Raw genomic sequence first — 22,618 nt, 5'->3', positions numbered from 1 at the left:
TTCTGCTGGTACTTCTGGGCTGGATTGGGTGGAAGTCCCAAATGAACAACAAGTGGTGTATGAGTGAGGGTCAGGGACACTGGAGTGGCCCCCCAAGGAAAGGACAAAACAGAGACATGGAAGAGAAGAGACGAGACAAGGACAAAAGAACAAATGGCGCTAAACCTAAACCTTGGCTGGTGGTGGATAAGGAGAATCTTAGTGCAGCAAGCAGGGCACCTGGGCACACGCCGACGCTTTCTCGGCCTGAGGCACTAACAATGAATGAATGACATTGTCCCAGGGCTCTCGGAGGGGAGGAAACCCAAGAGCCCAGAGAAGAGAAAGGTTTCTGCTGGAAATTGCGTATGGGCGGGTTTTTGTTGGCGTGAGCGACCAGCCAGGCAGGGGCTCGGCTCACAAATGAAAGGATCCATGAGTGAAGCCGCTGGGATTCGAGAGACGCAGGTTTGGAAGATGAGACAAAGAATGCAAAGCCATATCTTCCAAGTCTGCGAGTCTGCTCGACCTCTCTCTGTTGAACCGAAACTAGGAATCGAGCAATTCGGTATGAATGGGGAGCGAAGGAATTGGGAGGGGGTTTACCAGATTTTCAAAGGCAGAATGACGAATGCCACCAGGCACGTAACCTGGACATGCCCAAAGCCACCTAACCAAAAGGCAAAAGAAAACAGAGCAGCCGGTGGCGGCTAGAGCTGGTTTGGGCTCCAGTCATATGACCTCTGATTGGGTGAGTCGACAGTGGACCCGGGCGGAGTGCTCGAGATTTGACATCTGGACACCACAATTCACGACGCGTTTGGTGAAACGAGAGGCCAGAGCGGCAGGTGACAAACCCGAGCCAAGTTGGAGCCGCCGAGGTAGAGCCCAGGGGAACATGAAGTCGTGAGAGCCAGTCAATTGTTCTAGAGCCCGCTCAGCTTTGATGCTGATTCGATAGATTGTTTGGTAGCTTTCTAGTTGTAAGATGTAAATGAATGTCGTCTTGATTGGTCTCGCCTCTCTCACAATGAGTGAGAGTGCAAAAAAGACATGCTTCCTGAACTGGGCATGGAAAAGGTGCGAGTAAATGTTTTGGGTCGAGGTAGAAACAATTTTGCATTTTCGTTTCTCTTGTGACTTGCAGCTAATCATTCTGTCGTTGGTATCCGTACAGAGTAGGGTAAGATCAGTTTGACACCCAGCGCTCGTCGAAAGAGGTTGGCGGCTGGTTCTTCAGCAGCTGTCCCTCTTCTTCGTTTTGCAGACTCATACTGTGTACGCAACTGCTGCACGATGGCAGGGCGGCATATTTTCATTGATCTTGATTGGCCATGTTTGCATGGGTTAGCTCTGTGTTCTTTGGTGCATATACTCGAGCCAATCACATGGACTTGCGCGAAGCATTGGATTTGGGACCTGTGAAAGCTTCCATGATGGGATATGAGAGTGTGTTGCGACTTGCAAGCTGACAGCGTAATAATGGTGGTCTTGGTCGCGTCATCATCAAAAAGCAATGCATGCATTATGCAAACACCAATGCTGAGAAGGTGATCTTTTTTTTACGGGCTTGCTGTGTACTCTAGATTTTGATGTTACCTATCGAGGCTCGTCTGACAATATGCTCAGAAAACTAACCGCAACACATGTGTGCAACGATCTCTTATCACCATCATGCCGTCTGTCTCGCAATGCTGGCCGTATTCGCACTCATGCTTGGCTGACTGGGGCATGGAAGTGGTCCATGTACACATGAAGCCGCGTCGTACTCTAGTGAACCATATCGCAATAAAGGAGCTACGTGCGCGCTTGGTCCCGTTTGCTGTCAATTTCAAGGTTTATTCCAGTTTCCGCTCAATCTGGATGAGAAGTCTAAAGATAAACCAGACGCGTGATCGCCCGGCTTCTCACCCATTCGGTTTTTTGCTGGACTGGCACATTTTCGTGTCGAAACCTTAGCCTTGACGCCATAGGCCACATTGAGATGATGGGAGATGAGTTGTTAGAAGCGGGGAAAGATACCGCTTCTAGTGCATACAGTGCGGTGTTGTGTGACAATGATGAACTTGAGAGCAGGGATTCACCCATCGACAAAAGCAAGCAGTGTAAGGATGCATTGTCCCAGATATGCAAAATGCCATTCAGCATCTCAAGCCCGCTCCTACATACAGAAAGACCAATAGAACAATGAGCGCAGTGGTTCCATGACTCGATTCCGCTCCGGGGACTATTTAGAGCAACCGAAGCGTCTCACCATACTCCATCCGAGTTCCTCCCAAACATGACTGACATAACAAGATCTTACGCGGGCGCCATCACACATAGCGCAACTCAGTGTTCTGCTTACGTGTTTCAAACGGACTCAACCAGCGGATCCGAAACCATTTCCTTCTTCATACCCGTCGCAAGCAACAGGTTATAATGAAAGAGGTTATAAATCAAAAATTCCGCCCCCTATGGCCCCGAAGGACAATAGAGCAAGGAAACGACTCCGCGATGTGCAATGCAGGCCTTCCATGCTGAGAAAGCCAATTCATGAGCTAGCTTCCTCGGAACAAGGTAAGTATGAAGATTTTAAAACAGGTTGGAGGAAAAGCCGCGTTATATAGAAACACATATGGCCCGTGCACTGTTTTGCTGCCTCAGGGCCCGCAGGGAAATTGGGTTGCTAGGGCTCCTGGCGCTAACCATAAATAAACAAACTTGGGAGGCAGGGAATTCCGCGCCCAGTGTTCCACCTCCACAGAGACACTAGAGGCAGGAACTGTTGCCTGCATGAGAGCAAGCTACTGTGATGCAGCCACTGTGATCATTTGAGGTGCCCGAGCAGCTATTATCGACCTATACCTAAGGGGCCAGTAACAGTCTGGGTTCATTCTCTTGCGATACCGTCGAGCTTCGACATACGATATCAGAACAACAATGCTAACGTCATTCAGAGGTCACTATCGCTGAATTCCCTGCAATGCTTCGGGTCTGGATTCAAGTCTAGCTTTGATAAGAAAATGCATTTTGCTTGCTTCTAGGTAGGCACGGATGCCTCCTACCCCCCAGCTCGGATGCGGCCCGCGACGACTTTTGCAGACTGCAAGGCGGTAAGGCATCAATCCCCAGCCGCTTTTGGCCAGTCGTTGAGACAAAAGGTGGAGCATAAGTCCCATGACGCATTCAACACTAAGCCACTTGCCGTCCGCCATTCTACCTTGATAACGACTTCTTCCATCACTTCACACGACTTTCATCAATATCTTGTACCACTTCGCATCATTTTGTAAACAATTCAGTCCAGAAACTATTCGACTTCCGATAAACTCTAGGCGCAATGCGATTCTCTACCGTCACCGCCTGCCTGACTGCCTGCTTGGCGCCAGCAGCGGCTCTGAGCGTTCTCAATGGCAAGGCTCCCGAACTCACCATCAGCGACGACCTCAAGATTCCTGGCGATTCTCCTCTCGAGTTTTGCCCCGGAGATCACGCAGCCGATCTTATCAAGATCGACCGCGTTGATTTGGCTCCCAACCCTCCCAAGGCGTACGGCTACCCCGCTCACTGTCCTCCGATTCAAGATACGGTACTAATGTCGCGATAGTGGCCAGGAACTCTTGATCAAGGCCAAGGGATCAGTTAAGCAGAAGATTGAAGAGGGCGCTTACGTTCTCTTGACTGTCAAGTATGGTCTCATCCGCCTCATCAGCACCAAGGCCGATCTCTGCGAGCAGATTGGTAACGTTGACCTCAAGTGTCCCGTCGAAAAGGGCGAGGTCGAGGTTGTTAAGACCGTAGACCTTCCTGCTGAGATTCCTTCTGTATGTCGATATTTCTCTCCAATTTTGACTGTCTTACTAACTCTGCGCAGGGCAAATACACTGTGCTGGCCGATGTTTTCACTGCCGACGATGTACAAATCACATGTTTGACGGCAACTGTCGCCTTCTCTCGTAGCAGCAAGGGTTTCTTTGGCAGCGATCTGTGATTGGGATTATGGCGCACGCAACATACGCATGATGGCATGACTTACAGCTGGGCACGTTTTCATTGATTTCTTTGTTGACGTTGGTTTTTGGGTGAATTTATAGCTCAAGTAGAGCATACTGCAGCGGCTTTCGAATCTATTTAGCATACTTGATAAACGAGTCCATCGCGTTGTACTCCACCTCATCCCACTGTATAAGCATAGGTCGCCCTACAGTCCTGCACAACGTGAACAAGTCGATAAAAAACACAATACTGACTCGCGAGTCATATACGGCTAGGCTGATCGCCGCACCTATGCTATGTTCGCTTCATTACCCCAAAACAAGCCCATGCGCCGATAAAATCGTAGGTTTACTCTCCAAACAGGCGTCGCACTCGTCTCAACACACTATCCTTCTCAGGGTCGTAGGGGTGATCTTTGCTTGGAATCTCCAGGACAGCAGGGAAAGCCGCGGTGTAGGTATCGATACGGTGTCGGATTCGCTCCGCGATCTGTAGAACTATCAGCCTTGCAGCAGAGCCATGTATGGTACGAGAGTCAGACGTGTTGGTTAATGAGCACGATGCCAATGTCCTTGCGGTCCTCAGTAAATCGGTCGAATGCAGCCTCGATGGCAGATGTGTCGGTCTTGCCGTCAACAACAAGGAAGTTCTTCTGGGCATCGGCACCTGTGGTTACATGCTATATCATACAATGAATGAGCTTATGATATGAAAGAAGCGTAATCGTTCAAAGACTCACGCCGATTCCTGCAAGAAGAAGACCAGTTACGGAGTCCTTGATTTGAGCTACGTCAGCGCAAAGCGTCAAACAAAGAACCTTTCATCGCAAGACATACTTCATCACCAATAACAGCCAGGAACTGGCGATCCTTGTAATCTGCTTGCGAAGCCATCTGGAGGACTGTGAATTTGCTTGTGATCTTGCTCCTCTTGTCGGAGTTGAAAGCGCTAGGTTGAATGTGTTGCAACTGAGATAGGTACCTTGCGCGGGAGTAAGGTCAGGCGCCTGAGGCTCCGCTCTATGCAGTGGATGGACTGCTCTCACTGTGGAAGCTCTGGCCATCCCCGCTGTGGACGCTGCAGCCTGTCCCACCAAGCCCCTACTGGTCACCCAGTTAGGCAGTGGAGGTCACCTAACATTAGTCCACCTTAGTAGCCCGGGCACGAACAAAGACTCCATTGAACCTGGTCCTCAGCAACAAGACTTTCAAAGTAAACAATCTCTGGCCAGGTCGCCGCCATCTCCCTCTTCGTCGTTTTCACATCGACTCAGGGCACCGTGTCACATATCTCGATCGGAAATTTCTACTTTTAAAGTGTCATATAACCATCCAGTCGAAATGCCACGCCTAGTACGCCGGCAGCCGCTAAGAGAGCGCATCATGGCTGCTATTAATCCGATGGACTTTTTGCTCTGGCTGTCGGAAGAGCTTGAGACGAGAGATTGGGACTCGGCCACCGTGGGAACGCAAATGGGCCTGGCCATGAACTTTTTGTTCCTGCTTGCGCGCGCCAATTCGGGTTCTACAACCAAGAGTGATGACATTTTCAGTGACGATACCAGTTCTGGCTGGCTTTCATTCGTTGTAAGTACTATTTGGTTTTTGTATGAAGTTGATACTAACCACCTGGCGCTGTAAAGGTTCATCCTTTTGTTTGGATCCTCGCTGCGTTCTCGTTTACCAACGCTTTCTACACGATCACACGAACTCGCAAGTACCGGCTTTTTCTAGCCAAAGTCGACAAGCCGATGTCAACACCCTCTGCGCGCCGCGTGAAAGTCAACCAGTTCGGCGCATCACCTTCTACACCCCTGAGCTACCTCGCGAATCTGATAACACCTGAATCTGCGGAGTCACGAGCTCATCCTGACAAGGCATCGGACGTTTGGGAGTTGTCGATTTGGGATCCTCTCCCAGTTTCACTGAGGCTTGCTTGCCTCTTCGGCCCTGGGCATGTCTTGGTTTACATGATATTTCTCCCTCTGGCTCCCCTCGATCCCCGGCCGAGCGTGACAGTTCTCAACACTTTGCTTTTGCAAATTCTCGTCTCTGCTCAGCTTCTCTTCTTCTGCTCTCAATTTGCGCAGCAAGCAAAGGATAAGGCCGTGATTCAGGAGCAAGTGATGAAGGAGTATGACACCAAGTTCGTTCATCCTCGTCTTCACCCTACAGTTCGCGATATCGGAACACAATTCTCTATGGACCAGCCCAGTGACTACAAGGAATTCGTCCAAACCGGCACTCCTACTATTCAGATCCGCCACGGTTTCCAAACCCACTTCAACCCATACACCAGAGCCGCTGATACCCCTGACGAGCGATCGGTCACACCAAGCTCCAACAACGTCTTGAAGCCACACATGTTCACGCCCCCTACAGCAACTCGACGATCAGAAGCCTTCAGACCTGCTACCGGCCAAAGAAGTGTGATGCCTCGTCAAAGTTTACCCTCAGGCTACACATCGACTGGTACCTCCTCAGGGGTTCAGGGGATCAACTTTGGGGGGAATATGGGCATCCATACCCACAACAGGTCACCCCTCAAAAAGGCCACAAGCTTAAAGGAACTGAACCCTGAAGGGGCGGCATCTCCGCGCAACTCTCGAGAAATGGCAGCATACGAGCAGCGAAATTGGGGAGCAGGAACGCCATCTAAAAAGGCAGAGAGCCGTCGATTGACGAGCTCAAAACTAAGTGGCGGCGGCAATCTCTTTGCAGGGGTGAATCGGCAACAAGCACCGCCAGAGAGCCGGCGTCCTCTTTGGTAGGTTGGTAGCTTGTTCATTCTTCTTTTGTTTAATATTTATCTAGTCGGTGTACATGGATTGTATTATAGATTGCACTGGTGGTAGGGATTGGTGTTTTGGTCTGGTTTCTGAATATCAAACTGTTAATACCCTCTGTTTTGGCCATTCATCCGATACATTGAGTCTCACATCCTCGAGATACCTAAAGATATGGAATCCATCCATATGAGGCTGTTAAGTGAGTGGAAATAAATGTTGCGGCTACCTGTTGGTAGCAGGTGTACCTCGATGGTGACTTCCTTCAGTCATGGCAAGACTGAAGGCAATCGCGTTCGATTGGCCATACTGCCTACTGCCCAAATGGGTGCCGACCCGACGTATGTCTACCTGTATGTGACACTCGAAACAAAACTACCCATTCTCTAACCTCACGACATTCTTTAAACTCCTAGTCTAGGGTCCCATCGATATGAAGTATGTATCTTGACTGATCTCGGATATTCGATAAGCATTCGTTCAACCATACGTCGTTTGGTAACGCACCGGAAGTTATACACAAGGACGGATTTGGACCAGTTAGTTCCAAGGGCGCTTCTACACAAATATGTCAAAAGAACCGCATTGGTCATCTCTACGACGCAGAAGGGCCTCAACCGATCGGCCACCTCCATCCGCACGTCCACGGAACGTTTCTCATATCCGCCATGAGTTCAACCGCAGACTCACACTCGGGGATAGGGGCGAATGGCAGAGAGAAAGGCAGGAGCCTGCCAAGAGCTTCACATTAGGGGACTTAGGGGATTGGTTCAAGAGCAAACTCCCAAATCATCGTCCAGAAAGAGGAGGAACGTTGAGAGATACAGAAGACCAGGACATGAGGGAAACAAGTGGTATCAAATCGGCCTCTCCTGCGCATAAAGACGGTAGTGGTTCATCTGCAAATTGGCCCTTGTCAGAGCAAACCCCGGTTATCAATCGCCGAACTGGTCAACAGAGCGGAACAGGAGGTTCAGATCGCCTAGTGGATTGGAACACGCCGAAGAATCTAAGTGAGTTGTTGCCGGAGCGTAGTCTTTCATCAAAAGGGAAAGCAACTACAGGCCAGAGGCCACCCACCCACCAAAGATGGAACAACTTCAGCTCTCCGAGACTACGCAACAAGCTCAACCAGAAGGCCGCCAGCGATGGAGCAGTATCGATGAAAGACAAACGAGGGCAAGTGCAGAGTGACGTTTCTGGGGCACAGCCTTTCGTCCCGGCCATGCAAATGATGCCTGGCATACTCGAGGTTCTTGAGGCTAAGAAAAAAGCGAGAAAAAAGGCACGGAACGATCGAGAAAGCTTGATAGAAAGTGGAGATTACCTGGGAGTTCAAGGTATCAACCCACAGACTGGTGTTTTAGATCTTACATCGGACAGTGGTGACAGTGCTCTGAGCATCAGGACAGAACAAAGGCTATCAGAACTCGAGACTCAGGCCAAAAATGCGACCTCGGCTGTGAAAAGAAAAGAAGCCGAAGCTCAAATTGTCAAAATTCATTTTGACCACGACATTGCGAAGTTGCGGCGTCGGGAGGAAACAGAGAAACATCATGCTAAATGGCGAAGGGATACACATAAATGGTCATCAGTACAGGAGCCCGACCTGAGTCCTATTGCGCAGTCAAACAGAAGCGTCTCAGCGCTATCAAGTCAGTAAAATTGTCCTCTCATCTCCGGTTTTTTTAAATACTAATTTTCCCCTGTTACAGGGCGCAAGTCGTGCCGCGATTACAGCATGCCTAAACACGAAGGTCTTATAGATCCAAACCTTTCTGAGGACCAGCCAAGTCAAGAGCAGCGTCCTGACATAACAATCTCGAGTAATTTGAGATCCAGAAGAAGCCCCAACTCAACTGACACGGTAGTCAAGACACCTCATCGTGGCAGTCTTGCGGCTTTATCTCCTGTAGTTTTGGACCTCTTCGAAGACGCCACGAGTTTCCATAGCGCGGACGAGCTCGGGCTGGACAAAGACCTGTTAACAGAGCATGACGTTATGCTCACGACAATTAATGCGCAGGCAGCGGATCTGACATCGGAGATGACTGATGCGCAAGAAGTGAAAGAAAGTCATATCGGCAACAACAAAGCAACTCAGGAACCTTTTTTAGACAAATTCCCAAAGGAGCAAACAAAGCCAGGACGAGCAAAAACACTTGGGACAACGGCCTGCTCCCAAACATTACCAGATCTCTCGACGATAAATCTTTCAGCAGTCAGCCGCGGCACCAACTTGACATTGGTGAAGAACGCATACGAGACATCAAGCTCCCGGGAGAGCAATCCACAAAAAAGCTCCATGCAAGATTTGACGACAAGCCACAAGAGATTCACTATTCAGTCGACAGCATCGAAGCAAATCGTGCCAGAATTCCTCGAAAGCCACTACCGACAAGCAGCAGGCCCGGCAGACCTTCACCAAACCCCAACAGGACGCGCGTAGAGCTCGCCTCTGAGGGAAAGCCGAGAAGCGCAATTAAAATGGGAGCAACTGAAGATGGCCAGTTTAGAGTCATCTCCAACAGTCCAGCTTCTCCAAAGACGTCAAGCGTCAAGAGTTGGGAGAAAGGCCGACCCACTACCCCAGAAAGAGGCAGAGCGGTCAGTGACTCGAGATCCTCTCACCGCTCTACCATCTCCAACGAGAGACGCGACAGCGTGGCCGGGGCTTCGAAATCTACCCAAGACAGCCAAAGAAATAGAAGCCAGCGAAGACATAGTCAGACAGAATCTCACTCAGCCCAATATGTTATACCAAACGATACTCGGGATCAGAGATCACGACAATCACGAGATCTGCGCACAGAACACGAATCAAGACACCACGAATATGTACGAGGTCAAGGAGACATGTGCATCCATAAACACCATCATCACTACTGGGTGCGTCCGGACACCATCGATATTTTCCCAGAAAAGGGGATGGCAAATCCAAGAGAGTCTGCACCACAAGCGCAGAGTCAATCGGGTAGTCCGCAACCTGCAACACTTCGGGACAACGCCAAGCAGTTCGGATATCTCCCAGACAAATCGTGGGCCGAGTACATTGCCGAAACCGGGGTCTCTGGACGAGATTCCAGTGGCCAATACTGTATTGGAGAACCCTCAGGTGCCTTCGAGGCAAGACCTGCAGACACAAATGTGCAACAATACAGAGTCGCAAGCAGGAATGTCGGTAACACAGCACCGATGCAGCAGTTTGTCAACATCCACCTACACAGAAGACGGCAAGGTTGTCGAAATGGAGGAGACGGAACAGGACATTCTTCTGGAAGGCAGTGCCCAACTGGGCAGCGGATGTCTTCTGTCGGGAATGGATCACACAGGACACAGCGAACAAGCGATGAAACTTGGTGCGCAGATATCAGACAGTCTTCAAAGGCACCAAGACGCCGAAGACGACACCGCAGATCTTTCCAGCAATAAACACTGTCAGGGTCAAGAGGGAGGGTTGTGGGATGCCATCAAAGAGTTTTTGTGTACGATCATCGAGTACAGCACGTGGCTTTTGGGGTTGTACTTCGATACTGTAAGGCCCGTGTTCGATACTAGATCCTCGTATTGGAGTTGCACCAACCGAGAGGACCGCGGCTGGATGAACTTGGTGAGCGTTTGTCTCGCATTACCACTGATATTCGGGTTATCAATGGTGTTGGTGTGGGGTATGGAGTTGACGGTCATCACATTGAAGTGCATGGATGAGGATCAGGATTGCATGGCTGATGAAGTCCTGGCTATGTTTCGGCGAAGTTTGACAGGAGTCTACCCCTACGAGTAACTAACAGCCCGGTAGACATGCGGGAAGATACCGGCGACCGGTGCCGGCGAGGCCAGGCAGGGTTCAATGGCGGGGCGGTATTCAGTGTTCCAGCCCATCCCGCAAACCGGGGGAGAGGCTTGCGCCGATGGCGGATGCGGAGGTTGATAAAAATAGACGAGTAGACGATTAGATTATTACCATGATACGCTTCTATGGCACAGAATTAATAGACCATGCATTGCTAGCACTACCTATCTCCCAATCCTTGTGGCTATCTACTATCTATTCAATTAAGCGTGGATGTTCTTCAGGGCACTCACTGCCTTGTGCTGTGCGTGGACCGACTGGAATTTGATACTATTAGCTAATCGGTACATGTCTAAAGCTCGGCACTGAACGAAACTATTCAATTGATGTCGTAATTAGGCCGTGGAGTCTCAACAAGGGCAAAACTAAATATTAATCGGAGCTCTTGGACTTTTGACATCGGAGGTTGAAAAAGTGGCGATCCGCCGGCAGGATCGGAGCCAAGAACCAATAAGTGCCGCGTATTTAACAATCAGTGCAGGAAAGACCCATGCGACTACCCCGCGCTGGCGCCCGTCTTGGGGCTTCCTTCCTTTTTGCTGAGCTTCAATTGCTGACGGCCGGAAACGGACCCCTCCGATTATCGGCGTTTTCCTGCCTTGTATGAAGCTCGTGGAATTGGACGGGAGAGGGGGCCACTGGGTGAAATTTTGTTGATAAACCCAGAGAGAGAACACCTTCTTTCCAATTCCAGATCATTTCCTGTTTTCTTCCCCTTTCAGCTTTAAATTATACCATATTCCCTGTTGAGCAAGAGAGCTTGACTTCTCTCCTTCGTAACAACTACATATTTCCCCTATTCCTCAACAATCACCAAGAGCCAGATTCTTCAAGACGCCTACTACTCTATCACAGTCACGTCACTGAACTCTTCTCTCTGACACACTACTCGACTGTCTCGCTCAGTGCGGTCTCATTGTCAAAATGCCTGCTCCCGTGGGAACTCCTCAGACTCTTTACGACAAGGTCTTTTCAGCACACATTGTCGACGAGAAGCTCGATGGCACGATTCTTCTTTACATTGGTACGTTTCTGTCTGCCAAATCGTGTATCTGAGCATTGTGGCTAACAAAAGTTGGTCAAAAGACCGACACTTGGTCCACGAAGTGACATCACCAGTAAGTTCAAGGCCGCTCCAAAGATCTGCATTAGCCGCGAGTATCCGCTAACCACAATCACCAATAGCAAGCCTTCGAGGGCCTCGAGAATGCAGGCCGAAAGGTCCGAAGACCGGATTGTACTTTGGCTACCACTGATCACGTAGGACTTACCAATTGAACTGAAAGCCAACTTACAATGGCGATTATGAAGGAATCCTGCTAACCCCATGTCTCACAGAACGTCCCCACATCTTCCCGCAAAGCCCTGAAGGATATTGCTTCTTTTATCGAGGAGGACGATTCGCGAACACAATGTGTTACCTTGGAGGAGAATGTCAAGAAATTCGGTATCACATACTTCGGCCTCGGCGACAAGCGACAGGGTATTGTCCACATCATTGGCCCCGAGCAAGGCTTCACTCTTCCCGGAACCACCGTTGTTTGCGGTGACAGCCACACCTCAACACATGGCGCCTTCGGTGCTCTGGCCTTTGGTATCGGTACCAGTGAGGTTGAGCACGTTCTTGCAACCCAGTGCCTGATCACCAAGCGAAGCAAGAACATGAGAATACAGGTCGACGGCGAGCTGGCCCCCGGTGTCAGCTCAAAGGACATTGTTCTCCATGCCATCGGTCAGATTGGTACTGCTGGAGGTACTGGTGCTGTTATTGAGTTCTGTGGTTCTGTTATCCGCAGCCTGAGCATGGAGGCTCGCATGTCCATCTGCAACATGTCCATTGAGGGTGGCGCCCGTGCTGGTATGGTCGCTCCCGATGAGATCACCTTTGAATATCTCAAGGGTCGCCCCCTGGCCCCCAAGTATGGCTCTGAGACTTGGAACAACGCTGTTGCCTACTGGAAGTCCCTCCAGTCGGATCCCGGTGCCAAGTATGATATCGATGTCTTCATTGATGCTAAGGATATTGTTCCTACTCTTACCTGGGGAACCAGTCCTGAAGACGTCGTACCCATCACGGGCTGCGTTCCTGACCCCGAAACATTCAGCAGCGAGAGCAAGAAGGCTGCTGGTCGTCGCATGCTTGAGTACATGGGCCTGACCGCTGGAACCCCCATGGAGGATATTCCCGTCGACAAGGTTTTCATCGGATCCTGCACCAACGCCCGAATTGAGGATTTGCGAGCTGCTGCCAATGTTGTCAAGGGCCGCAAGGTTGCTGATAACATCAAGCGCGCCATGGTCGTTCCTGGCTCTGGTCTTGTCAAGGCTCAGGCCGAGGAGGAGGGTCTCGATCAAATCTTCGTCGATGCCGGTTTCGAGTGGAGAGAGGCTGGTTGCAGTATGTGCCTGGGCATGAACCCTGACATTCTAGCCCCTAAGGAGCGATGTGCCAGTACATCGAACCGAAACTTTGAGGGTCGACAGGGTGCCCTCAGCCGAACTCATCTCATGTCTCCTGTCATGGCTGCCGCCGCTGCCCTTGTTGGCAAGCTGGCCGATGTCCGCAAGCTATCTCACTACACCCACCAGTCCGCCTTCAAGGCCCGTGAGCTCCCCGCCGAGGAGCCTCATGTAGACGAGAGAACCAAGGACGACTCTGAGGAGCGCGAACTGATTGGTGACCAGCCCCAGGACTCTGAACCTCACACCAACAACCTAGTCAGCGCTGCCGGCTCCGCTTCTGGCCTGCCCAAATTTACTATCTGGAAGGGCACTGCCGCTGCTTTGGACCGATCCAACGTCGACACCGATGCCATCATTCCAAAGCAGTTCCTCAAGACTATCAAGCGAACCGGTCTTGGGACCGCTCTCTTTTACGAGCTTCGATACAAGGAGGATGGATCTGAGGACCCCGACTTCGTCTTGAACCAGGAGCCTTTCCGAAACACCAAGACCTTGGTTGTTACTGGTCCTAACTTTGGATGCGGTAGTTCTCGAGAGCACGCCCCTTGGGCTCTTCTCGACTTTGGCATTAAGTGTATCATTGCTCCCTCTTTTGCCGATATCTTCTTTAACAACACTTTCAAGAACGGCATGCTTCCCATCCGTATTGACAACAAGGATGACCTGGACGCCATTGCCGCTGAAGCTCGCGCCAACCGAGACATTGAGGTTGATCTACCTAGCCAGCTGATCAAGAACGCTGCTGGCGAGACTATCTGCTCATTTGACGTCGAGGAGTTCCGCAAACACTGCCTGGTCAACGGCCTCGACGATATCGGCCTGACTATGCAGCAGGAGGAAAAGATTTCTGAGTTTGAGCGAAGCATGACAAAAAACACCCCTTGGCTCGACGGTTCAGGTTACCTGAAGCGTCCTGGACAGGGTGGTAAGCTGGCTGCTAAGGCTGTGCCCATTCCCAAGACAAATCGTGGTGAGGAGAAGAAGGAACCTCTCGAGTGGTAATCTGGATACAACAAAATGGGAATTTAAATGACTTTACGGCGAAGTGGATATGGTATATGGGTATATGATGATTAGCATTGAGTTTCTGTTTCTTCGAATCTTTTGCTGCGTCGGATAACAAAAGGGGTTGCTGACTCTGTCCATCTCGGTGGATGAAGAGTAACAAAAGTTTGGGTTCGATACGAAATCAGTACTTCCAACGAGGTTACGAATTAACGCAATTACACATGATATGAGCGAATTCGAATGTGAGAATGTATTGAATACGATATGTAATGTTACTGAATTAAACAAAGCTACCAGTCGCTGCCATGATGAACAGATGCATTGAGTCTACGTGTGAGACCACTCGTTTCATTTCAGTTCTTCGCGGAGTATGCCGACGTGTACAACAAATCCCGCCGTTGATCGTAGCTCTTCGGGGAGTGCGTTGTCTGAAACCCTCCAGACATGGAACGAGGCTGAAAATGCTTTGAGCCATGACTCGAAAACTTCGTCACTGCGAAGTTGTTGCCCAATGACGCAGATACATGGCCGTCTTTCATCGTTATCACTCAACGCAGAGTCGGAGAGTCTAAGACGGCATGCATCCGCACATGTCTGAACAAATGGGTCCACAAGGGCATAGTTGTACACGCAATCACAAGCAACGACCGCATCAAAGCTACGAGCGTCGCCAGAACCAACTAGAGAAGGTGTCACTTCATCCGTTTCCCAATCAAGTGTTGTGAAGCGAATATTCGACTGAGGGGCTATAGGACCATGAGCATTGCGCTTCTTCCTGCCCCGCCCACCCGTAGGCGTGGACGTTCCCGAGCTAAACGCCGAAGAGAAATTCTCGTCAATATTTTTCTGAAGAAGACGCTGGACATAAGACTGGTCGGTCAGAACATAGCGGGATACACGCGGGCCAAGGGCTAGGGCGCTCAGGGGGGATATGCCACAGCCGAGCTCGAGGATGGAAGCATTTGCGAGATTGATCTTGGTCAAGATAGGGTTTGAAGGAGATGAGAGCCATGTGGCAAATGTTGGCGCTATCTTCCAGATCACTATGGAATAAAATCAGCATTTATCCGTGTGCAAGAGGTACGATGAGACTCACCTGCTCCAGTTGTACCACCTGATCGTGTAGATGAGAGAACGGTGGGAGACTGATGAATGGTGAAATCGCGATCTCCCACTGAGACATCGACTGAAGTAGCGCGAGCGTCTATAAACCCAAGATTCATAGACGGGATAGGTTGAGCATAGAGATAAAAGGTTTCTGTATGTGTTGGTGAGTTTTATACTTGAGCAAAGGATGTTGGACCTCACCTTCTTCCGCATCTTGAACTTCTGGCTCCAGGTTTGGGAGTAAGTCGTTTATGAACTCCATGACTGTAGTTAGAATACAGTGGTACACTTGTGCACTTTATAATTTCTCTGGTATGGAACAAATGCAAAATCTTTGTATTTTTCTCTGCCTGTGTTACGGTGTTGTAAGGATCTGATGAGATATTAGATACGACAACAAGCTACTAATTATGGGGTTAGTATAGGTGGACCCCCAAGCCCATCTTGAATCAGATGTTATTTATCGGTTGGATGTTTTTACAGAATTTGAATGCTTTAATTGAAATATTATCGTTTCAGTTTGCAATAAGTTGACTGCAAGCAATTTACCTGACCCAGCTGTGAACACCAGCAGTTTTCTGGATGCATATAAGTCCTGCATCAAAACTCGACTTCAGGGTAGCTCCCAAGGCAAATGAGCATTTATAAGCAACTCATAAAGAGATCAATTCCGTCCATAATTCACAATTAAACAAACACAAACACCCAGCTTTGAAAATTGCACAGCGATTTATTTCATAATCATAGGCCTCTCCAAGACCGCAGCAAAAGAAGAAGCCGTACCCTTGTATCAAGGGCAAACAGGAAAAGCAAAAAGACAATAGCTCCTCACACTCCTGGCCAACTAACTTGGCATCCGTTGATCCTTCTTTTCATCCAGGTTATTCCTCTTTCTCTTCCCATCTTGTTCGTATTTTGCATATCGCTGCCGATAGAACCTTTGCTTCCCCTATACCAAACCATCATAGAGGGATAGCGCTGAGACAATGGTCTCGTCCCGTTTGCTGCCCTCCTTGAACTCCTCCATGTCTAGACTGCCATTCTCGTCCTTGTCCATCATGCGGAAGATCTTCCTTACTCGTTTCTCGGGGGTATCTTCGTCTTCGGGTAGTTTGACCATGGAGCCAACCTAAGCATGGTTAGTTAATATGACTCCAAGTGTTCAGAGAATATGAGACCGCTGCTAGAGAGCAGCGAGTAGACACTCACCATCTTGTAGATAGCCTCGACAATTTTCAGCATTTCGTCATAACTGATCTTGCCGTCGCCATCAATGTCATACAGCTGGAATGCCCAGTCCAGCTTATCTTCCATCTTGCCTCTGCTGGTGACACTCAACGCACAAATGAACTCCTTAAAGTCGATAGTACCGGACTTGTCGCTGTCGAACACGTTGAATACATAGTCGGCGAATGAGCTCGGATCTCCAAAAGGGAAGAATTGTCTGTAAATCTTCTGAAACTCTTCCTTGGTGAGCGTACCCGACGGGCAATCCTTAAGGAAACCTAGAGCTGATGTTAGGCAGCTGTTCTCATGTGACAAAGGCATTGATGTTTGGTGTGTGGGCAGTGTAGAGCACGCGGGAGGCCTGGTGAGGAGATGAACTTACCCTTGTACCATTGCTGCAGTTCCTTCTTATCAAAATGGGTTGACTTCTGAAGCTCAACAAGCTGATCTTGAGAGAGCTTGGACTGTCTGAATGAGCACGAAGATGGTTAGTGATGAGCTATCATTGCGATGAGGGCGATCCCCAGGTATAATGACGTCGGTATCTAGCTTCCGTGGGGATCCGAGGTTGACAAATGCGCTTGCGCCCGATGAGATTCTGGCTGCAAGTGACGCAACATTACCTCGATGGCACGGAAGCGACAAATAGCGGGACAGTGTCATGAAGCGATTGGGAAGAACAACAGAAATGCGTCAAGAATAAACTTACGATTTACCCATGACGTTTTAGACTTGGGGTCGTTGTCGGCGAGTAGAGATAGAGCGCGAATTGCGCGATGGTTGAACTCAAGTTGGACGGTTCGGGAGTCTTTTTATCTCGAGAGAAACGAGGGACTGGAAGCCGAGTTGCCAAGGACAAGGACAGTCTCAGCGTATTGAAGTGTCGCTTGCGCAGGAGAAAGTATTGGAGAAGGCGACGACGATATCGAAGTCGATGTCGAGAGGATTGGGGGAGGAAATAGGTTACGTCGAAAGCCGGAGCGTAGGGATAGGGATAAGAGTGAAGCGCTTAGTGAGGGGCTGATAGTTAAGCTCTCAAGGTCGTGTCGTGTCGCGTGGTGCGAGAGGTTTAGAAGGAGAAGAGTCCAGTCGCAAGTTTGTAGAGGAACAAGATGAAGAGAGTCAAGTCGTTCAAGGGAGAGGAAAAGTAAAGTAGAGTAAAAGTAATGCAGCCGAGTCGAGTACTACTGACTGTAGAGTAACAAGAGGAGATGGAATAAATAACTGGTACGCTACTAGGTAAGTCGAAGTGGAGGTCACTCACTGCCTTGAAAGGATGGACGGGCAAGAAGTGTGCAGGCAAGGGTGGGAAAGAGCAGGCCAGAACACGAGGGCGACCTAGAACAAACTCCGCCGGAGTAGACCCCATAGGTAGGTGGTCCTGCCCGGTCTTCTAGGGAATTCTCCAGTAACCCAGGCCCTCAGTCGGGCACGACTTAGGGGTCTCACTCAGTACACCTATAGAAGGCAATGCCTTGGACAGCCCACCTCAATATAGTGGGGGCGGGGTTCTGGAAGTCTGGAGGTTTAGAGCCTGCCCCGCCACAGGTTGCACACCCTGTAAGACTGGATAGATTGAATCGTGATTGGCCAGTCGTGAGTTTATGCTATGGAACTCGACACAACTTGACCCGAAAGAAATCTGGCTTTCCATCAATCTTCATCATCATCAATGACGAATCGTAGCTAATAAATGGGACTCGACAGCCGCCTCAACAAACCCAATGCCGAATTCGTCTTTTTCTCTTCCCCTTTCTCAAGAATAGCAAGGAAGATGATGATCCTTTCCAAATCACAATTATACATGGGTACATATAATCAGCTGCCTCTTTAAGCAGCCATATTCTGGGTAGTCACAGCAACGATTAAAGAGGCTATGTATTTTGTCGGTTTCTCAAAGCGTGGCGATTGGGCTAGTGGATAACAGAAAAAGTTGGCCTCCAAGTTCTAGATATGGTATAAAAACAAACAACCCAAGTGCCTGGTTAAGACAGCATAAACTGACCTAGTAATTTCGTCTTATATAGTAACCAACCTTTCTGATGCCCCCCAGGCCGGGTTGTCCGCTCACATGGAGTGGAGCGGCGTGTGGCTGTGTTACACCAACAATCATAGATGGCTCCAATCAGGCAGGTCTCGGTTCTTTGTCCAGGTCTCTGTAGTCTGGTTTTTGATTATTTCTTGGTTTATTCTTGCCATCGATGCTGAGGGTTATCTTTACTGGCGTATTTGGCTGCCGCTAACTTGACTTCACACTGATCGAGCTTCATTGAGGTCATAGGTCAACTTGAACAAACAGGAACTAAGCCAACGTTAGCTGGGCGAGATAATTACAGTTGGTATGTAGAAAGGAACGGTAGAATATTGATTTACATTAGCGTTCATGTAACTATGCGCCGCAGAGAAGTTATCTGCATCTGCGCCAAGTCGGCGCCATACCACTTTATCTTCAATAAGCTTTTTGCTGAGCCCACCTCGACTAATAGCTAAGCTACTCCTTCACTTTTTCCCGAGCCAGCTTCCAAGCAGAATCTCACGATGACATGCTGCCTACAAGGCTACAGCCAAGCCTGGCTGCCTCTTCTCCCCTTTCTTCTACCCCCGACCCCTGCCGTTATCTAGACCCTCGGCGATTGTCCTTGCTGTTATTGATTCGCGACAACCACGGACGACAGGGTTTATCAGCCATGTCTATCAGTTTGAATCCCATATTCTCTGCTTGCCGATCGATTCATTTGTGGACAGCTGGGCTACCGCCTGTCTTATCGAAACATCAAATCTCTTCGCACAGGTGGCCTACTCGCTTATCTGGATCGAGTGTTTATTAATGTTGGAATCCAAAAATTTCAGTGCGTGAAATATACTACAGGTAGATTTTAAACCAAGGTATCTTAACCACAGTTCCGCCCATGCATGCTATCCTTCCCAAATCATGATGCTGCCTTACTCCTATTCGTTTGCCAGCCTTGAGAACATCCAATCCAATAAAGAAACAGTTCCGTCTGTATCTCCTGAGACGACATCCACATATAGTCATTAAACTAGACAACTGTTGTTGCCACCGTGCTCTTCAACCTACAACAGCCTTCATGCTCAAACTCTCAAGGAACCCGCTAAGATCCTCCTTCTTCACTTCCACTACACAATGCTCGAAACTATCGATCCGCACCCGTGTGTTGGTTTCTGACACTACTTCTTGAAATGCAATGCCGAACTTGTTGAGGCCAAAGCCCTTTTCGTACTCGACGTCTTCATCATCTGACGCATCGGAGTCTGAGCTGTCAGAATCCTCTGACTCCGTCTCAAGTTCGTCATCATCATCACCCGCATCTCGTCGAGCTGCGCGTTTGTCCTCTCGCACCTTTTGCTTCGCCAGACGTGACTCTTCCTTCTTCTTGAGCTTTGCTTCTCTCTCAGCCTTGCGTTTCTTCGCGGCCTCTCTATCAAGTAATGTGGTGTTTGGGCCGCCTCCGCCACCCGTGCCCACCACGACATAGACACCTCGTTTCTCATTGAGGCTGGCAACGACAAGTGGTGTACCACGGCCTCCGTGTGAGAGTTTACCGTGGGTCTCTCTCTCTTGTTCAGCAAGAGCCTCGCCGACCCAAAGCGATAGTTTGGTGAGTGCTGCGGGGTGAGTGAAAAGCGAGACGTCAGGCCCCTCCTTGATCACGCACATACGGAACGCGCGGAGGTGTTTAATCTGCTTTTTGTTAATGAGCGATGTCCCTGTACGATAAATTGCTCGGTGAAGGAATTGAGCAGTGGGGAGTCCGGCTTTCAGTGCGTCGATGCTGGCTTGATGTTAGTCGGCGTGTTCTTGGAGTCTCAGGATATATTACACTTACTTTTCGAGCGCGTCGTATGCCTCCCAGAACCGATCAATCCATTCTTGCCCTTGAGCTGCAAGTTCGACTTCTTCCTCAATTTCTCGACCATCCTGACGGGCAGCCATAGCAGAATCATCGTGCTGAGCATGCTTGCCAACTTCCAAAAGAGCACCAATGACAACTCCCACATCCTGAGCACTCAATGTTGCGCGCCAGCCCCAACTTCGAACGAAGCCCCATCCATCTTTGGCCCCAGCACGATCCTTACCATCTGTGTCGACCGATGGCACCATCTCGTCGAGGTTATAAAGTGAGCCGTACTTCAGCAATTTCGCTCTCAGCTCTCGCTTCAGCATCATGTCCATGTGGGTATAGCTTTGCTTGCATTGAGCAAGACTGACTCCCATTTTTGCAAGTAATTTGTGAAGTCGCTTAATGCCCGTCTCACTCCAGGTTTTTAGGCGCGAAAAAAGGTATGGTGAATGCAGCATGCTGTCGTAAAGGCTCCAATGGCGAATAAGTAGAAATCTGGGCTCAGGGGACAATCGGATTCCAGTGTCTTCCGGGTTTCTTGCCGTGGTGGGAATCACACCCGTATTTTCTATAGCAACACGCCCATTCGTAATCTCTGGAGGGTTTAGTCGCCTCACCTCGTCCCGAAGAAGTTGTCGTATTCTGGTTCCCCGGATTCCTAGCCAGCCTGTTGGACGACTCCTGTCGCTCTGCCTGACAGGTGCAGCAACGCCTGCTGACGAGCGACCGTATATTTCCATGGACGTAACTCCAACTATCGTTAGCCATAGGAGATCGTTGTCTTCTCTACCAAGCTCGGAAGCAAGCGAATACATCATCGAAGATAGCGGTTCTGAGAAAGAGGAACCGACTTTGTAGTACTGGTGAAGGATGGCTTCGTTTCTCTCTCGCACTTGCAATAGTCGTCTCCGTAGTGCGCGAGCTGATGGGCCTGCAGGTGGTTGAGCTCCGGAGGGGGGTTCGACTGGATCGCTTGACAGCCCGACATTGAGTTGCTGTAAGGAGAGGAGTCCTCTTTGCTGGGGACGCCGTGGTGATTCTGGGATTGAGCTAGACTAGGCGAAGGCGTTAGTGAAGTCTGATTGAAAATGGCTGGGTATCTTACTGAGTTACTCCGTCGACGTTGTCGGGGCCTGTCGTCATCACTATCGTCCTCTCCATCTGACCAACTCTTTCGTTTTTGACCAGCGTGCGTAGGTTCCTCATCAACGTGATTGCTGATCTCGTCCTCATCATCGGTGTCTCCCAAGTCGTCACCATCATCATCAATTTCGGGCATGTCTATTAGAGCAAGGTATGCGGTACGCTCAGCCTCCATATCTTCCTCGATATCGCCATCATCGAAAACGATGATGCCACCTTTGCCAGGATTGAACACTCGAGTGATCTTCCCCCCATCGACTCCAGCCGGGCTCCTCGACTGGTACGAGGATGATATCTCGGTTGCTGGGTCAAGTGGAAAGCCGCCGAAAACATTTCCAAGATTCCAAGGCCGATGTGCATCCATAACCCAAACCTCTACGCCTCCATAAGGAGAATCATCGCCTTCGGATTCGAGTCCTAACAATGGGCCCAAGTCAACCATGCCTCCTACACCGAGGCATACAACGATACCACCACTGCCACCCTGAGACTCCATCATGGGCATTACCAATTCTCGCCCGGCTTTCTCGAGATCGGTGTATCCAGAAACGGGCTGGATCTTGTGTGGAATATAGTCATGTTTGAGCAATCGAGTAAGGATTCGGCAAGCACAAAGAGCATCGGGTTCGAGGGCGACCAGAATAAGTACGGGTGGGGAGAGCGGGTGTCTTGTTTGCTGGAGGTGAATGTATAATTTCGAGATCAAGGACCGTGGAAGATACATGATTGCGAGTAATTGACAGCGGTCAGGTCGCTATGTTTATGTGCGACAGGTTTCATGAGCGTATAGTCGAGGATAGCTGGGTCGAGGTCGGTTGCCAAGGGGTGAAGGCGGGACGCGTAAAGTAGATATTGCTTGAAAAAGTTTGGGATGAAAGAATATATGGGATAAGGAAGGACTGTGTTGAGAGTATACCAGAAATTAATGTGATAAGGCAGAGGCCAGTACCGCACGCTCGAAACGAACAATTAAAGGCAACTTTATCGTTATGTTATGTCAGTACCAATGCAATGGAGACCCTAGTTGCGTTGCTTTGACGTTGAATTGAGATTCAATTTGGGTGGACGTGTTTTTGGCGACGCGACTGGATTGAATGACGCGCTTTCCCGCCCTAGTAAATTGGCCAATGCTGCCACGCGAAAGGAGGACGAGAACAACCTCTGACAACTGCCCCTCCTTCCATTTTAAGTACTTTCCATTAAAGACACAAT

General features: G+C 49.7%; 8 protein-coding genes across 8 annotated transcripts; 4 read left to right on the top strand and 4 right to left on the bottom strand.

Annotated features, from left to right (window-relative positions):
- Positions 1-3,188: 3,188 nt before the first annotated feature.
- FGSG_09586 (phosphatidylglycerol/phosphatidylinositol transfer protein precursor) lies at positions 3,189-4,191 on the top strand. The gene is made up of 3 exons (XM_011329823.1): positions 3,189-3,510; positions 3,569-3,785; positions 3,836-4,191. The coding sequence occupies exons 1-3, from the start codon at positions 3,302-3,304 to the stop codon at positions 3,950-3,952; spliced, it is 543 nt and encodes a 180-aa protein (XP_011328125.1). The 5' UTR covers positions 3,189-3,301; the 3' UTR covers positions 3,953-4,191.
- Positions 4,035-4,916, bottom strand: FGSG_09587 (vacuolar ATP synthase subunit F). Its single transcript, XM_011329822.1, has 4 exons — positions 4,794-4,916; positions 4,697-4,732; positions 4,499-4,636; positions 4,035-4,446 (listed from the first exon to the last, which is right to left on the bottom strand). Exons 1-4 carry the CDS (start codon positions 4,848-4,850, stop codon positions 4,306-4,308), a joined length of 372 nt encoding a protein of 123 aa, XP_011328124.1. The 5' UTR covers positions 4,851-4,916; the 3' UTR covers positions 4,035-4,305.
- Positions 4,917-5,339: 423 nt separating this feature from the next.
- Positions 5,340-6,727, top strand: FGSG_13610 (uncharacterized protein; the record flags this gene model as incomplete). Its single annotated transcript, XM_011329821.1, has 2 exons — positions 5,340-5,543; positions 5,600-6,727. 2 exons carry the CDS (start codon positions 5,340-5,342, stop codon positions 6,725-6,727), a joined length of 1,332 nt encoding a protein of 443 aa, XP_011328123.1.
- A 2,518-nt stretch (positions 6,728-9,245) lies between these two features.
- FGSG_13611 (uncharacterized protein) lies at positions 9,246-10,698 on the top strand (the record flags this gene model as incomplete). Its single annotated transcript, XM_011329820.1, has 2 exons — positions 9,246-10,352; positions 10,534-10,698. 2 exons carry the CDS (start codon positions 9,246-9,248, stop codon positions 10,696-10,698), a joined length of 1,272 nt encoding a protein of 423 aa, XP_011328122.1.
- Positions 10,699-11,519: 821 nt separating this feature from the next.
- FGSG_09589 (3-isopropylmalate dehydratase) lies at positions 11,520-14,060 on the top strand (the record flags this gene model as incomplete). Its single annotated transcript, XM_011329819.1, has 4 exons — positions 11,520-11,619; positions 11,682-11,713; positions 11,781-11,855; positions 11,934-14,060. 4 exons carry the CDS (start codon positions 11,520-11,522, stop codon positions 14,058-14,060), a joined length of 2,334 nt encoding a protein of 777 aa, XP_011328121.1.
- Positions 14,061-14,414: 354 nt separating this feature from the next.
- FGSG_09590 (uncharacterized protein) lies at positions 14,415-15,435 on the bottom strand (the record flags this gene model as incomplete). The annotated part of the gene is made up of 3 exons (XM_011329818.1): positions 14,415-15,109; positions 15,163-15,324; positions 15,375-15,435. The coding sequence occupies 3 exons, from the start codon at positions 15,433-15,435 to the stop codon at positions 14,415-14,417; spliced, it is 918 nt and encodes a 305-aa protein (XP_011328120.1).
- Positions 15,436-15,490: 55 nt separating this feature from the next.
- FGSG_09591 (uncharacterized protein) lies at positions 15,491-17,514 on the bottom strand. The gene is made up of 4 exons (XM_011329817.1): positions 17,110-17,514; positions 16,783-16,868; positions 16,383-16,678; positions 15,491-16,302 (listed from the first exon to the last, which is right to left on the bottom strand). Exons 1-4 carry the CDS (start codon positions 17,118-17,120, stop codon positions 16,123-16,125), a joined length of 573 nt encoding a protein of 190 aa, XP_011328119.1. The 5' UTR covers positions 17,121-17,514; the 3' UTR covers positions 15,491-16,122.
- Positions 17,515-19,330: 1,816 nt separating this feature from the next.
- FGSG_09592 (uncharacterized protein) lies at positions 19,331-22,130 on the bottom strand (the record flags this gene model as incomplete). Its single annotated transcript, XM_011329816.1, has 4 exons — positions 19,331-19,441; positions 19,480-20,194; positions 20,249-21,318; positions 21,369-22,130. The coding sequence occupies 4 exons, from the start codon at positions 22,128-22,130 to the stop codon at positions 19,331-19,333; spliced, it is 2,658 nt and encodes an 885-aa protein (XP_011328118.1).
- Between the last annotated feature and the right edge of the window lie 488 nt (positions 22,131-22,618).

This window comes from Fusarium graminearum, chromosome 4 (genome assembly GCF_000240135.3).
Source record: "Fusarium graminearum PH-1 chromosome 4, whole genome shotgun sequence".
Taxonomy (NCBI): domain Eukaryota; kingdom Fungi; phylum Ascomycota; class Sordariomycetes; order Hypocreales; family Nectriaceae; genus Fusarium; species Fusarium graminearum.
The sequence above is the reverse complement of the archived record's forward strand: the minus strand, read 5'-3'. Positions and strand labels throughout refer to the sequence as shown.

Coding starts and splice junctions, on each gene's coding strand:
- FGSG_09591 (XM_011329817.1), bottom strand. Junction 16,679..16,782: donor ACTGCAGCAATGGTACAAGG/GTAAGTTCATCT, acceptor CATCAGCTCTAG/GTTTCCTTAAGGATTGCCCG. Junction 16,303..16,382: donor TCGAGGCTATCTACAAGATG/GTGAGTGTCTAC, acceptor AACCATGCTTAG/GTTGGCTCCATGGTCAAACT.
- FGSG_09586 (XM_011329823.1), top strand. CDS start 3,302: ATGCGATTCTCTACCGTCACCGCCTGCCTGACTGCCTGCTTGGCGCCA. Junction 3,511..3,568: donor GCTCCCAACCCTCCCAAGGC/GTACGGCTACCC, acceptor ATGTCGCGATAG/TGGCCAGGAACTCTTGATCA. Junction 3,786..3,835: donor TTCCTGCTGAGATTCCTTCT/GTATGTCGATAT, acceptor AACTCTGCGCAG/GGCAAATACACTGTGCTGGC.
- FGSG_09587 (XM_011329822.1), bottom strand. CDS start 4,850: ATGGCTTCGCAAGCAGATTACAAGGATCGCCAGTTCCTGGCTGTTATT. Junction 4,733..4,793: donor TGGCTGTTATTGGTGATGAA/GTATGTCTTGCG, acceptor GCTCAAATCAAG/GACTCCGTAACTGGTCTTCT. Junction 4,447..4,498: donor TCGTGCTCATTAACCAACAC/GTCTGACTCTCG, acceptor ATAGTTCTACAG/ATCGCGGAGCGAATCCGACA.